The sequence below is a fragment of the Uloborus diversus genome, chromosome 9 (genome assembly GCF_026930045.1).
Source record: "Uloborus diversus isolate 005 chromosome 9, Udiv.v.3.1, whole genome shotgun sequence".
NCBI classification, from domain to species: Eukaryota; Metazoa; Arthropoda; class Arachnida; order Araneae; family Uloboridae; genus Uloborus; species Uloborus diversus.
The window spans coordinates 79,703,528-79,719,877 of record NC_072739.1 but is presented as its reverse complement, the minus strand read 5'-3'; the positions used below and the strand labels follow the sequence as shown (position 1 = coordinate 79,719,877).

At 35.1% G+C, this 16,350-nt stretch overlaps 1 protein-coding gene across 1 annotated transcript in view; it reads right to left on the bottom strand.

Annotated features, from left to right (window-relative positions):
• LOC129229959 (junctophilin-1-like) overlaps positions 1-16,350 on the bottom strand; it is a 161,541-nt gene that overhangs the window by 65,448 nt on the left and 79,743 nt on the right. Inside the window, exons 4-5 of the mRNA XM_054864342.1 lie at positions 11,547-11,824; positions 5,969-6,261 (exon numbers count right to left, since the gene is read on the bottom strand). Coding sequence (XP_054720317.1) covers positions 5,969-6,261; positions 11,547-11,824 — 571 coding nt within the window. The remainder of the gene's footprint in view (positions 1-5,968; positions 6,262-11,546; positions 11,825-16,350) is intronic.

Here is a 16,350-nt window from a genome sequence, read left to right as displayed (position 1 = left end):
TAATAAATGTATATACGGGTATACACGAGTTAATTCGTGGATTCATCCAGTGCGTGTTTGCACGTGTCTACTCACGTATATACACGTATATATGGAAGCACGAGTATATACGTATGTATACGTGTAAGCACAATTATATACCTGAAAAAACGTATATACGTACATTTATGTGTCCGTACATACTCGTCAACCAGTACATATATGTATTCACGAGTATATACGCTTACATACATGTATGCCTACAGAGTGAATCCAAGCTCTTGAGCAAAAATCTAAGGGGTGTGAGAAGTGAGGATAAAAAGCAAAGAATAATAAGGAGTTTATGGTCGTTGACGCGCTACATGCACACAAAGCCAGAAACTGATGGATGCAAAACAGGTCACAAATTTTTTACACAAAGATGATTTTACTAAAAATTTAGTTTTTAAGAATATTTAGAGCACTTTTTAAAAGTTACGGCCCGTAGTAGTTCTAATACACGCATCGCAACAAAGGCGCAGCGACGGATGTAAGTTTTTCAAAAGTCTCGTTATTAAAACAGAGAGTGCTTTGTGATTGCGACGCATGCATTACAGCTGCAGGCCGCAAATTTCTTCAACCGCTTTAAAACCTTCTTACAACCTAAAATGTTGTGCAAAATTGTCTTAGTGTACACTGTTAAAACTACAGGTTGCATTCGGCACCTTTCAGGGGTGAAACGCTTGTTCACCAGCGGCACCTAATACGGAGCCGAAATGGCACCTCTAAATAGGGTGAAAAACAGGCACCTTTTAAAAAATAGGCAGCCGGGGTGAAAAGAATGAACCTTCGGAGAGAGAAATGGCACCCTTACTGTAGATCCTCCCCCCCCCCCCTCCCCCGTATTGTGTGCGTTTTTGAATACAGTTGTGTATTTTTCTTTTTTTAATAGTTTTGTTTTGATTCATGATAGTCTACGTTTTGCACACTTTTCACATTGCATGAATTCAGTACTGGAAATGATTAAAACTTGTAATTACAGCATTTGACCATATTTCAGAGTTTTCAACATAGTTAAGAAGTGCTCATTGCTTTAATTCATCTGATCGTTCTCTACATCAGTGTTTCTCAACCTCTTTTGACCCACAATTCGGTAAAAACAAATGGAAAACATTGCGGACCTGTGAAATTTTTATCCTTTTCTTAAAAATAAATAAAATAAATAATAATAATTATAATAACTCTCGGGGCGGTAAAAAACTTGTGAAAAAATTCTGCGTACTGATGAGTTTTTTTTTTTTTTTTTTTTTTGTTTTACAAAGTAATATTAAAAATGAATGAAACAATAAATATCTACAGACTTTATTTGGTATCAAAGAGTTGTCACAAACATATTTAAAGTTAAAGACGAGTAATTATTTGAATAATCATAGTTAAGTTAATGATCATTTGTGAGAAATAACCGCACCGAAAGTAAAGTGTAGATGTACTTATGAATTATTTACATGAACAGCCAGAAATATTCTGGGATATTAAAGTTACGGAAAAACAAAATCGTTTCTCAAACGTTCAAAATTTCAATCAAAATAACAATAAAATAAAATGCGCATAAAATTTTTCGACAGTTAAAAATTTAAAGAAATTCCTAACACTATCGAATAACCGCTAACAGGAAATGATTCTAACACTTGAACGAAAAAGCAAAAGAAAAAGATAGACGGAGAGAGATTTCTTTTTTATTTTTTGCACTCGCTACACGAAGCACAAGAATCATTTTTATTTAGGTTCTCACTTGTTGATTATTGAAAATATCATTGCGGTTACTATTTCGGTGATTAAATGTTGCTTATCGAGTACTCAAGAAAATAATGATAGATACATTTAGTAGCGTTTTGAATGATGGAATTTTCACGATAGTAACGGTAACCTGAAAATAAACAACTAACGGTACTACGGTATCGTAACGGACTAACGGTAATTGAAAAGCATCAAACGTACTTTTAACTATGTTTGAAAGCCCTAAAAGCTACAAAGTGATCAAAAGCTGTACTTACTTGTTATTTTAAAGAGTTATCCTACAAAAGTTGAGATTTAATCCAATAGTGTACTTCATTCAATGTGAAAGACGTAGAAGCCACGCGTAGTGCAACCTATCATTCGTCCGCCATATTGAAGTGGTTGAATGGTGAATGTATGCCGGAAGCGCATGCGCCAGTAAGTCATTTAGCGATTGCTTGCTGTTTTGGCACCCCTGTCTACGACTGTCTGCTACTTTCGCACCTCTGCTTTACTTCCTTGCTAGTACGGCACCCTTGGTCACCATGCTTTCACCTTAGGGGGAATATATTCACTCGTCTGGAACCTCTGGCTATAACAGTGTAACAAATTTGTGACCTGTTTCGCATCCATCAGTCTTTGGCTTTGCGTGCATGTAGCGCGTCAGCATTGTGTTTGTGACCATATGTTCCTTGGGATTCTTGCTTCTTATCCTCCCCTCTAACACCTGGTAAAAATTTTCCCAAGAGTTTAAACTCTGTTGTAAGTTTAAACAAGAGTTAAACTTACTTGTATGTCATATGCTTGTATGTAAGTATCTACTCGAGTACGTACGTGTATATACGTGTCTACCTGAGTATATAAGTGTTCGTATACATACGAGTAAAAGCAAGTATATACTTGCATAGTCGAATGTAAGTCTGCATAGATAAAAAATACCCATATCGCAGATACCCATATACGTATTTATTGATGCATTAATGTGAATACGTTTGTATACGTGCCTACACGAGTATATGCGTATGCATACGTATATACTCGTATATTTAACCCCATTTACGGAAAAAACAATACATATTAAGTGAAATTAATATTTAATTTATATCTGCCTTATACATAACTCTTAAGTGACATTAGAAGAACAATATTCGTTAAGCCTAATATTATGACCACTTTACCCCATCTTACTGAAATTGTTCTAAAAAATGATCTAAAATATATTCAGCTAACTGCTAATGAGTAAGCGATCTTAAGACATGTAGAAAGCTTATTGTGCCGTCAATCTGTTCATAATTCTAACAGACAAAATTTCCCAAAGAAGTTAAAAGAGGTGTTTAGATTTTTAAAATTTTCATATTTACACAAAATATTTTGTTTACCAAATAAAATTTTTCCAGGTTTGGAAATTTTGTATTAAAAATGTAGTTTCTAACTCCCCGAATCTAAAATAAAATTTTCACATTCATTCGAACATTTATTTCCAAGCTATAGTCATTTATTTGACGTATGACCACTTTACCCCATTGACCACTTTCCCCCACCAGACCCTAAAGAAAGAACATTGTTTTTTTATAACAAAACTTGCATTGAAACATTATTTTTCATTTTTGACAGTATATTTGTACATTCAAAAAAAGGTTGAAAACTTCCATTTCCTTTTTTAATGGAGCAAAGTGCAAAATATTTTTTAAAGAAAACATTTTCTATTTGATTATAAAAAGTATTTTTGATCAAATGAATAGGCAACAAAAATAATGAATAAATAAATGAATAGACAGTGAAATTATAGACGAATAAAAAAGTAAACTAATTGAATACATGAAATACACCACCAGCTCAGTCATTTCCAGCCGAGGACTGCAGTTTCGAGCTTATTAGCACTCATCAGCCCGGCATAGGAAAGTAACTGAGCTGGAGATGGAAAACCTCTTAAGAAAGCCAAGAGTACCAAACAAACTGGTAGCTAATATAGAATTAGCGCAGACCAGATAATGTATGAGAATTAACAAACGAGTGAATAAAAGTGAGTGAATGAGAAAGGGGAGTAAATGAATAAATAAGGGAATTATTAAGTAAAGGAATGCAAGTGAATTAATTAGTAAATAATTACATGAGTGAACTAATTAATAATTGAGCAAGTAAATGAAAGGAACTTTTTTACTTTACCCCATCCACTTTGCCCCATGTGCACTTGACTAATTCGACAAAATATTTAAAATAAAAATAAGTTTAATATTAATTAAATAAATACCGCACTCTGAATGTTAGTAGATTAAAAATCCAATTGTTTGACGGTTATTAGTTGTTGTTAAAAACCAATAGTTTGTTAAGATCTTTGCTGATATAAATATGCAGTTTGATGCAAATTTGTGAAGAAGCAGGATTGAAAAGTGGCGCTGCATGAACTGCTCACAGGTTGCGTTTACAGGTAGAGATTAGTCGGTTAGTTTACGTTTATTTAACATTCAGCACCCCAGCGACCCCCCGCACATACTAATTTAACTAGTTTATCGAATTTAAATTCCACAACAAGCCGTAGCAAAGGGGTAGCATATTTCACAGAACTCAGAAGAACACTCTTTAAATCCCTTTTCGTCCTTTTGAAGCGCTTTGTTGCCTTTTTAAAGTTGTTTTTTTTTTTTTTTTTGAGTAATCCTTGTCAACCTTTTGAGGATTACAAACTTTGCGGCAGAATAAGGAAATTTGTGGTGTTTTCAAAAGAATAAAAGAAGTTTCATTTGCTTTTAAGATTCTGATGTCCCAATCAAATGAAAAAAATATAATTAAATTATTTGTATTGGTTAATCCTCATATATATATATATATATATATATATATATATATATATATATATATATATATATATATATATATATATATATATATACACACAAAAAAAGGAAGTATTGTATTCGCGAAAATTTTTTCACTCAAAATCGACCTTAATTTCCATTTTACCCACCTCCGAATGAATATTTTTTCGACTCGACCACACATGGATAAGTGCCTAAGAACGTATAGACACGAGAAATATCCATTTTGACGATTCCCGAGTTAATTACGACGAATTTTCACGTGACGTCTGTATGTACGTATGCATGTACGTAGATGCGGATGTGCGTATGTATGTCGCATAACTCAAGAACGGTAAGTCCTAGTAAGTTGAAATTTGGTACGTAGACTCCTAGTGGGGTCTAGTTGTGCACCTCCCCTTTTCGTTGCATTCGGGTGTTTCTAAAGGGGTTTTTTGCCCCTTTTTGGGGGGAAATCATTGTTAATTTCGATGTAAACTCAAGTTGTTGCATAATTTGGCGGACACTTGGCGATATATGGTCAGTCTTTTGACCGCCAAGTTTTAAAAACAAATTTGGTGAATTTTTTTGAAAAAATCTGATTTTAATTTGATTACTGTTGGTGATATTTAGACAGTAAAGGATTGAATCACATTAAAATTGCCAGTAATGGGGAAATGACATTAAAATGGTGTAAAAGGAAGTCATGTGATGCACACATCAGCTCGTTGAAATATTGTAAAAGTATCACTTTTTCCTTCCTCATGCAATGCTCACAACGATGTTCCTTTCCTCAAAATAAAGAAAGAAAGAAAGAAAGGAAAAAAAAAACAGTTCTTCCTCTCAAGCTTTTAAAGAGATTGTCTTTAGCAGACATGTGATTTTTCAGTATTTTTACTGAATTTAATAATTTTTAAGAGAGAAAAATACTGTACGCAGAAAAAAGGACAAATATTGAAGGCTAAACCCAATACCTACCAGTTAATTTCACGGATTCTATTAAAATAGTTGGCTGTATTAAGACAAAAAAGAATGGATGAACTTGCAGATGGAGTACCATATACTTACTGTGTTTGTTCACAAGGCTATGTATTTTCAGAATTTTGCATCCTGTCTGAGCCATATAATTGCTTTATATTATTGAACATTGATACTGTCGTATAGGGTCCGGTTTGGCGATCATGATATTTTGGAAAAGCAGTTTTTTTTCTTTTTTCGATCGTGTTTTTTTTTTAAATTATTTATCTATTTTTATTTTAAGGTCTGTTTTTGAGATCGAGAATTTCAAAAAGAGTCTATTCCAGAACGCTTTGAATATTTGGGAAGACCTTTTGGGACATTCTATGATTTTTTTTTCTTTTTTGGAGATTAGTGCCCTTTAGGGAAGTGCAGCCTTTTCGCTCTGGAACCACCACAGCTGGTGCAAAGGAAATAGTACTCACCATTCTCCTTCGTATTTGAGTCCGTCCGATCTCTCGGCCACACCGAATCCGCACCTTCTGTCGTTCTTCCACTCCCCCAGGTACGTCTCCGTGACTGCTGCATCGCACAATTCGTCCTGGCTGACGAAGCTGACGTTGCTGTCAGTGTGAATGGAGCCGCCCTGGGAGTGAGCTACCCCGGAGTGACTCGACTCGGAGCTCGCTGAACTGAGATTCGAACCCGAGCTTCGGATCGAGCTCACCCCTCGCCGATCAATATCCCCGGTGCTGCGCTGCTTCTTGATTTTCAAGCCCTGCAGAAAGAAACAGTTCCTTTGAGTTTCATCAAAATACTACCTGTTAGTGAAAAGCAGTCATCAATTTTTGGTGATTCAGTGCGACAACGAAGGCGTATCAACGTCTTTTTACGGTCACAAGCTTATAATATCTATATGAATTTCATTTCGTTTCTTTCATTTGTCCTGCGTATTCAAACAAATGATTTCTGTACATTTAATGTCAATATTACAGCAATATGCACAGTAAATTACTATAGGATGAAGCAATAACATTGAGATATTGAGAGAAGTTCATATTTTTGTGTAATACAACTTCAAAAAAAAAAAAAAAAAAAAGTAAGTATCGCGAATAGTTTTTTTTCCCCTTTTAACTCTGAAATATTTCTTACAAAACAAAACTTTGCGAAACCTGAGATAAAATAGCAGAAAAACTAACTTAAATATACTGCACATGCACAATCGTTTCCTCTTTTTTACCTACTTCAAGAAAGGAAGAAACTTGAAAGTGTTTAAGAATTCTGAATGAGTCGAATTTTTAAAAATACACCCAGACATAAATCAACGAGTATTTAACTCTATCTGACAAAAAATACTTCGTGTTATTAAACGTAAAATGTTTAGCAAGAGGAGGGAATATTTAATTAGAACTATTATTGTTGCAGAAGCTGCATACAATGATAAATCTAAAATCGCTTAGCCCGAATTCATAATGAAAATAGCACACATATTTTAAGATTCAAGGGAACCCTTTATTTATTAGAAGAAAATATAACATTGCAAAAAAAGAAGTTTTTACCGAGACGCATTTAAATGAACGGCAATGAAGTACAGAAAAATCTGGTTTATGAAAACTTTTAAAGATCCAATATAAATTCTGCGAAAAATCGACACATTACATTTTTAAAATCATGGAATAAAACATGTATGAATAACAAACACTAATTCAAATTCAGGGAAGAAAGGAACAAAAGCTGCATCTCTAATTAAATTGGGAAACTTTACCGAAATATGGAAAACTTTTTAAGCGTAATACGGTTGTGAAAAACGCCTAAGAACTGAACTGAGTAGTTAAGTGTCTATTAATCAGCCGGACTCGCACAACTCGTGGCAGTCTTTAGAATTTTATCGCAGTATGTAACAGTTTTTAGTTTTCAGCAGTCGTTCACATTTCGCACGAGTTAGTCACAGAAATCTTCATGTTGTGTTTATTAACTAACAAGTTTTGTTTGCTATCTAACATTGTAGTTCATTTGTTATAATTAAATTGTTCTCAGTTAAAAGTTCAAATGTTTGTCCAAGTTGCTTGTGTAACAATTTCTATACACAAAGGAATAGAAGACCGTAGTTCAAATGATTTCATTGCCCCGCGATTTTTTGGAAAGCGTTGAAAAGGTTAAATGTATAGTAAGAATTTTTGAAGTTTTGAAACTTTGACGCGCAACAACGATGAAAGGAGCATTGCATATCTTCAGTTTCTCTCTCTCTCTACCTTTTATACTCTCATGTAACTTTCATTTTTTGAAAAAGGTGTATTGGGAGCTCGTTTAGTTTGACCTGTATTCTCGTAGAAATCACAAATTTATTTTCAACAAAAAATATTTTGCAGACAAGAAATAATGCTTTTGCGAAAGTGAAAATGGCACCGTCGCAAATTCTATGAAGCATGTGCGTTTGGAAGAAAAAGAACAATTCCTCTTAACTAGGTGAACTGCTAAATTATCTCATGCTGATCTTGATTATATGGAAGCATGGCTGTTGACAGTGGGTATTCTTCTATTCAAATAACTCGATTTGTAAGATTCTAAGAAAAATCGATGCAATGAAAAGGTCAAATCTATTTCTAATTACAAATTGGTTGTTTTGTTACTGTTTGCTAGTATTATTCGTAAAACTGCAATAGCTCTTAAGAATTTATAGTGTGTTCTACTATGAAGACTAGTTTATGAAACTTCTATGCATGGCTGAAACTTGCTTTAGAATCAATAATTTTACTTAAAATTGATTTTTTTTTAGTTTCTTAACTTTACACAGGAGAAATACATAACTAAAAGTAGGTTAAGAATCAAAATTAAGGGAAAAAACTTCAATTGTTGCATATGACTTGCATATCAATAACACATCAATTAAAGTTGAACACTTTTGTGCTTGGAAAAGTAAGAAGGAAACAACAACGTTTAATGGGTTCGTTTCCAAAATTTTAAAAGTATTTTTTTCTGATAGAGTATGCTTAAAACATAGGATCTGACCATTTTTTAATTATTTATTTAAGTTAAATATTTTTAAAAAAATTACTTAAATCTCTGCGCTTTCATTGTTTACACTTCTGTCGTATGACATCACAAATGATGAAATGCCATTCAATGTTGTCATTCACAGAACAAAATATTTAATTCGCATCTTTACTCACGTGTATTAGCAACGATGTGGTTGATAGCAAGCGTAGAGCGCAATTTTAATTCACTGCTTTATTATCATAATGTGGAACCGTGATAGAAAGATGAGCCAAAATGCAACATTTGTGACGTCATAAAGACTACGCCTTGTTTGTAACATCGGACATTTTAAAAAATTAATTTAAAAAAACTGTTGGGAAAATGAAAGTATTTTTTGGGTCCATGCAATTTTTTTTGCTCATTTTATCCATTTCAATGACTGAAAGTAATACTTTTGACTGAAGGAAACCACCCCAATGCACAAATTGCAGATTACTGCAGTCACGTGTTTCGAGGCTCTGTGAGGGAACATAGATGGCGGTTTTCGTTGCCAAGTGAACAAGGCAGATTCACGCGGAGTACAGTTAACTCTCGATTATCCGCGGGTGGCTTATCCTTGGGGCGAATTATCCGCGGTCTTTCACACTTTCAAAAACACGTTTTTTCGACGATGATTAACTGAATGTAGATGAATGAATCCGTTTTACCTCAACAACAGCAAAATCTATTTTTACATATTCCTGTTTCTTCTCTCTCTCTCCCTTCCAAAAATATTAAACCTTGCAAAATCACCAAAACCTGATTAATTTAAACCTGATTTTTAGTTCTGTACCACTTACTGTTTTAGATCTACAATACTTACTGATAGATCTACAATACTTACTGATAGATCTGCAATACTTACTGATTTCTAGATCTAAGTACAGTACTTACGCAAGTAACCGAGTGACCAGACCAGTTTTGTTCGAAAAAAAATTCCGCGCCACCAGTACTTTTTGGGTGCAACATACACTATATGACCAAAAGTATTGGGACACTTTCAAAAATTCACATTTTTAAGGATTTATCGAGAAATAAAAAAGCAATTGCTTTGTAACTTTTGTCTCATAAAAAGTATGCTTTAGCTGTCATTTTTCATCAAAAGTTATATACCCATGCATTTGGGGAACCAGCAATAAATTAAGGAAAACAAAAAAAATTTTTGATCATCATTCATCGTAAATAGCTGAGAATAAGCTGTAAATTTCAGAAATTAGTTATCTTACTATGTACAATTATTTTGCGTACTTTCGAGAAAATACCTCTGATATTTACGAAAATATAAGCATTTCTTTCAGAACTACGAATTTTATTTGAAGGTTTTTGGCTCATAACGCGTAAAGTTTTCCATCAAAGCTAACCAAACTTTCAGAAAACTTGACAGCACACAAGAGAAGTATAATATTGAAATTTCTAGTTAAAATGTTAAAAATTTGATAAAATATGAATATTTAAAGCAATTAATTTTTTTCTGCCCATGCGCGAAAGATAGAATTTATGATTTTTATAACCCAAACTCGTACTAGATTTTACAACTCATTAAAACATTCCAGTTCAACATCTTGAAAATTCCGAAAGTTATCAACGATATAATGAGCAGAATTTGAATAGATCTTGGATAAGCGACGACCCGTTCGGGGTCGTTTGCAAGTTTGTAACATTTGCTTGGAATCCCTCTGTGTGATTCATGATAAAAACAGATTATTTGCGAACGTTCCCTCACGATTCGTAGTCGGCCCAAGAGCTATTTAAATTCAGCTTATTAGAACGCTGATAACTTTTTGAATTTTAAAATTTTGAACTGAAATTTTATTATGGGTTGGAAAATCTAGTTGGGGTTTAGATTATGCAAGTTATAAAGTGCTATCTTTCGCGCATGTGCAGAGAAAAATTAATTGCTTTACACGTTCATATTTCATCAAATTTTCAACATTTAAATTTCAAATTTTAGTGTCAAACTTCTATCGTATGCTGTCAAGTTTTCTGAAAGTTTGGTAAGTTTTGATGCGAAACTTTGCGTGTTTTGAGCCAAAAAAGCTTCAAATGAAATTCGTAGTGCTGAAAAAAATGCTTATATCTTCATGAATATCACTCTTATTTTCTTGAAAGTACGTAAAATATTTGAACATAGTAGGGTAACTAATTTCTGAAATTTACAGCTTAATCTCATCTATTTACGATAAACGATAATTAAAAAAAAAAAATTTTGTTTTTCAAAATTTGTTGCTGATCCCTTAAATGATGATAAGTGATGTAACTTTCAATGGAAAATCACAGCTAGAACATACCTTTTATGTGACAAAAGTTACAAAGCAATTGGTATTTTATTTCTCCAGAAATCCTTCAAAATGTGAATTTTTGAAAGTGTTCCAATACTTTTGGTCACATAGTGTTGCTCGATCTATTTCAGTTAATGTGTATTCACGGTTTACCGGCGCATGTGCTGAGCGTATCCCGTTTGCAATGTTGAACGATGGTTTTTTAGCTTTTACATATATATATATATTTTTCATCATACACCGCTATAGTTTTAGATATAGTTTCAAGTGTGTGGGTATTTTCGATTTTTAAGCTATTGCATACACTAATATCATTTCTTACCTAATTTGCGGATTATCCGCTGTTTCCGTGCCACTTCACTCTGCGGATAATCTGGAGTTTAATGTAAAGTGAAACGGGGCCGATTCACCCGGAGTGAGAAGCGAATGACGGACCGAGTGAAGCAACATTTTGAGGATATCGATACAACTTGCTGTCCCAAGTAGGACTCTTAGGAGTCATTCTTCTTTCTTTAAATTCTTTTTTACCAGACGGAACTATGTTGATAATTTTTGTCTTTTTAAATTTTATAAACTATTTAACATTAATTGTCATGATTTAGATATTTTTAACTTGCCATTTTACAATTTTAAGTCTTTATGTTTAAATATTTTAAATGTATAGTTTGTTTTAATCGCCTATTTTTTACATTATTGTGGCCACTGTAACTGGATTCTTTCCGTAGTGTGCAATAATTTAATAAATAAGTAATAAATATCTTGTTCTTACCTGTAGAATGGATTTCTTGAGGTTGGTGGACTTTTCGACTAGGGACCTTCTCCGGGCGGGCGGTTCGTCGCTGCGGGACTTGAGCACGAATCCGCCTCGGAAGTCGTCGATTTTTCGATCTCGATCGCTGGCCGGGTCGGCCTGCTCGCTCGCAGGAATCGAGGAAAGGGATCCGCGCACGCTCTTCGGACGGTAGTGCGAGGCCAGCCCGAAAGTCGCGCTCGTCCGGGCGCCGTACCCGTGCCGCATACCCCGCATCCACTGGCCCTGGAAAGTGCCTGCGGAGAGAAATCAGGAGTCATTTATCAAAAGGGAAGAAATTCACTTTTTGGAAAAATTCATTTAATGACATTTTCGAAATCTTTCAGATGACCTTTGTCAAATCACTTACTCTCAAGAAGTCCAAACGCGGGAAATCCTATTTTATTTAAGGGTAAAGTGTGGCTCTTTGATCAAAAGGTAACAAATTCGTCCTCTGCAAGTTTTATTTTGAACAAAAGGGGGCATATCCTGAAAGAATCTGTAGTACGAAGACTTTTAGATCCAAAGGAACGCATGTCCAAAATCCTCAAATTTTAATCCACCACTTTTAGGTTCATGTACTTCGATAAGAGAATATGAAAAAGTGAAATATTAGGGTTTTGGTGAAAGTGGAATTCTCTACATTCAGGTTTTCGTTCAAAAGGGCACATATCCGAAATTAAGATGTCGATATTTCCTTGTTTTTTTTTACATAAACATTTCTTACTCTGGGCCATGATTTGCTGTGCTTTTGTGCACAATTCTGTACCCAGAGAAGTTGACAAAACTATTTTGCACTTACCCTAATTCGTTTTTCTCACCTCCTGAACATTTTTGGAAAATGGATATGTTCCCTTTTGATGAATTAGTGATCAAATAATACACGTACACTGATGCTGTTGTGATCACGAATTCTATTTATTTTTATTCACACAAACAAAAAAAAAAGTATTTTTGTGTTATTAAAGGCAAATATACACTGGTGTGCAAAAGTTAAGGACGAGACGGTTTTTTCAATATAACTTTGTACAAAAGCTTTCCAAATCAACACATTTAATACCGTAAGATCCCCAATACGTAAGGACATGTGTAATGTAAGCAACACTTACTAAAAGAGAAATCAGAGGGATAAATAGAAGCTTTATTGAAAAAGTAGCATGGAGCGCAATGCGACTGAAGGCCGAAACATCCTTGTGATGGGTGTCCAGCAAGAAACATCCGGTCTTTAGTAGGGGATATGATCTCCCCCGACTGCTAGGCAGGTTTCACAGCGTCTGCCCATGCTGAGAATGAGGGTGTCAATGAGTTGTTGAGGCATTGCTGCCCATTCGTCTTGCAGCGCCAATCGAAGATCCCGAATCGTTACTGGTGGTAAGGTATGAGCTGCCAAGAGTCTGCCTAGAAAATCCCATACATGCTCGATGGGATTGAGATCCTGAGATCGTGCCGGCCAATCCATACGTTCAATATCCTCACTCTCTAAGAGCTGTTCGGCAGCTACTGTGCGATGACATGGTGCATTGTCGTCCATGAAAAGGAACTGCGGACCCATAGCACCTCTAAAAAGATGCACATATGGAAGAAGAAACTCGTTACAATAACGGGTCCCGTTGACTGAACCTGCGTCGAAGATATGAAGGTCTGTACGACTACCAAGCATGATGCCTCCCCAAACGAGAACACCGCGACCTCCATACCTGTCCCTTTCAATGATGTTCGAGGGATGATTGCGGCTTCCCCGCTCTCTCCAGATGAGTATGCGATGAGAATGAATCGCTACTCAGACTGAATCTGCTCTCATCTGTAAAGAGTACTCGTCCCCATTCATTGTCTCTCCAATTCCGGTGTTCCCGGCACCACAGAGAACGTCTTCTCCGATGGGCAGGCGTTAGAGGTAAACACCATATATGGCGTCGTGCAAACAGACCACCACCGTGCAGTCTTCTGGTCACGGTAAAACGCGATATCGGTCGTCCAGTCGCTTGTGTCGTGTGTCTAGCGATTTCTCCCGCTGTCTGCCGCCTGTTTCTTCTGGCCTGTAAGACAATATACCGGTCATCTGCGGGTGTGGTTCCTTGTGGACGACCACTACTGAACCCCCGGATAGCTGTTCCTGTAGTTTGAAATTGTCTCCAAAGTCGTGAAACGATGCTGTGAGCACAATTCCGAACTCTGCAGCCACACTTGTCACACTGCGGCCTTCCTCCAACTTCCCAATGATTCAACCTCGGGTAAAAGCATCCAGATGTCGTCTAACAGATTGATTATTCGCCATTTCTCGCTGAGGCAGCAACTCGGTGTGATTTTAACTGCTATACGGCGTGCAATCTCTTTGCCAGAAATACTGATCTTACACCGACAACATGCTTTATACTACTCAGACACTCCCCCATTACGTCTGCCTGCATATCTGCGCATGTACTACCGTACATCACCTTACTTAATCTCCTGATTGGTCTTTCTGTCCGCTCTGCCTCTTCGTTCAGCTGATATGCTAATTTTTCGACTTCGTCCTTAATTTTTGCACACCAGTGTATATTCCATCCATGTTTCGAGAAAATCATGGCTCGCAATTTTTGTTTACATGCACTTAATTTACGGTAGGACAGTTTCGCTTTATATGGTAAATTCAACTACATCTTAGACGACTTAGTAATGAGAAAATCTATAAGTCCTACATTAGGTGACATCTCCTGCCAGACCACGTTTGCTACCGAAAATTGGCAAACGGACGGTTACGACGGCTTTACCCGTGAGTCTAGCAGGGGGAGGCGAAACATTTCATGCATGTGTTTCGTTTAATTCAAAGTAGGGGAATATGGGGCAAAGTAAAATGGTTAAGATGACTGAGTTTTCGTTTAATTCAAAGTGTTTCGTTTAATTCACGTGTTTCGTTTAATTCAAAGTAGGGGAATATGGGGCAAAGTAAAATGGTTAAGATGACTGAGTTTTTTCAAATGAATAAATCGGAAATTTGTTTTGAAAATTACAGTTGACAAAGAAAAAGCATTGTATTTTATAGTAAAACCTCGTTTGAAACATTATTTTTTATTTTTGGCAGTAAATTTGAGTCTTCAAAAGAAAAAAAAGTGGATTTTTTTTATGGGGTAAAGTGAAAAATAAAATATTTTTCTAATGTAGCATTTTTTATTCGATTATAAAACACATTTTTGATCTAAAGAACCAGTAAATAAAAGGTTGAATGAATAAATGAAAATATAATGAAACAATAAAAGAATAATTAAATGAATAAATCAATAAAATTTTTAAGAGAAATAAATGAGCAAGTAAAAAATGAATGAATAAGGAAATAAGTGAATGAATTAATTGATGAGTGAATTACTAAATGAAGGAATGTAGATGAATTAATTAATAAATGAAAACGTTAGTGATTTATACTAAATGATTGAGTGAGTAAATGAAACAAACTATTTCACTTTGCCCCAACCACTTTGCCCGCAGATACTTGACTAATTGTACAATTTATTTAAAATACAAATAAGCTTAATATTAGCTAAATTAATACTGCATTGATTATTACGAGGTCCCAATAGATACTATAAAAGTTAATAACAAGAACTTTATCATTTTGTAGTATACAAAAATAATGACTTACAACAAAATATTACAATATGAGTACCAATTTTTTTAAAATTGCCCACATTACAAAATGCTTTAATCTTCGGCGGTATTTTTTTCCTGACTGGAATAGACTACAGATGGTGCTACAAAGTTAAACTAATACCAGATAGGTGGAGTTAAAAGCAGAGTAAATATTTCACCATTTCACTTTGCCCCATGTTCCCCTACTATCCGCCTCTGGAAAGTTGAGCTCCGCTGGCCGACCGATTAAACGTTTCTATTTGTTGAAATAGGAGTGAAGAAAGACGGCTGAAGGTCAAAGGGCTTAATGGTAGCCCAACTATGCGCCTGAAAATTCCTCTTCTTACTGATTGATCTTCCTAGAAAAAAACGTGCTTGCTCAAGGCCATAACTCAACTTCTCGGAAGTAGACAGTACCTTTGCTTCGAATTCGGCAAAATTGGCAAATAGATGCGTCCGTTTCCCACCTGTAAACAGGATATTCACCTTTACATTTCATCGGTGGTCAATCAGTATGCATTAATTTAAAAATACTTTCAATTTTTGCAATTTTAATTTTTATACACGTTGTATTTGCAAACTATCCCAAGTCATTACTAATCCTGTTATGTTGTATACCAGAAAAAGTTCTTGGCTCGCTTCTTAAATCATATCAACAAAATCCATCAGGCCATCCAAGTCCCTCTTTTGCTTGTTGCTAAATATTTTGGATAGCCATTTGTCACCATAAGATATCATTTTCTTTGCTCTGTTTAAATGTAGAGTTTTGTAGTGGTTTTGGATTCAATGGACAAACAGTTTGGCAATTTGTGGCAAAAAAATGGAGATTCATGACTATCAGAAAATATAACAGGACTGTTTTATTCGGGAGTATCAATATTCATTTAGCAAGACAAAGCGCCTACTCATGTGTCAAATTCAACAAATATACGACTCGACATGAGCAATACCAATTGTCATAGACTGACCATTGTCCAAACTTAAATCTAATAGAAAACGTATGGGAACTTCAGGCTCGAAAAATAAATGAAATTGAGCGCCATTATTTTTTGACCAAGAACCTTTAAGCAGCGATAGTTTAAGCATTGTAGGAATTCTCTCCACAAGTACTACAAAACTGGATACTTTTGATGGAAAACCGTGTGTTTGAAGTTCAGGTACAGGAAGCACATTTGTAGTT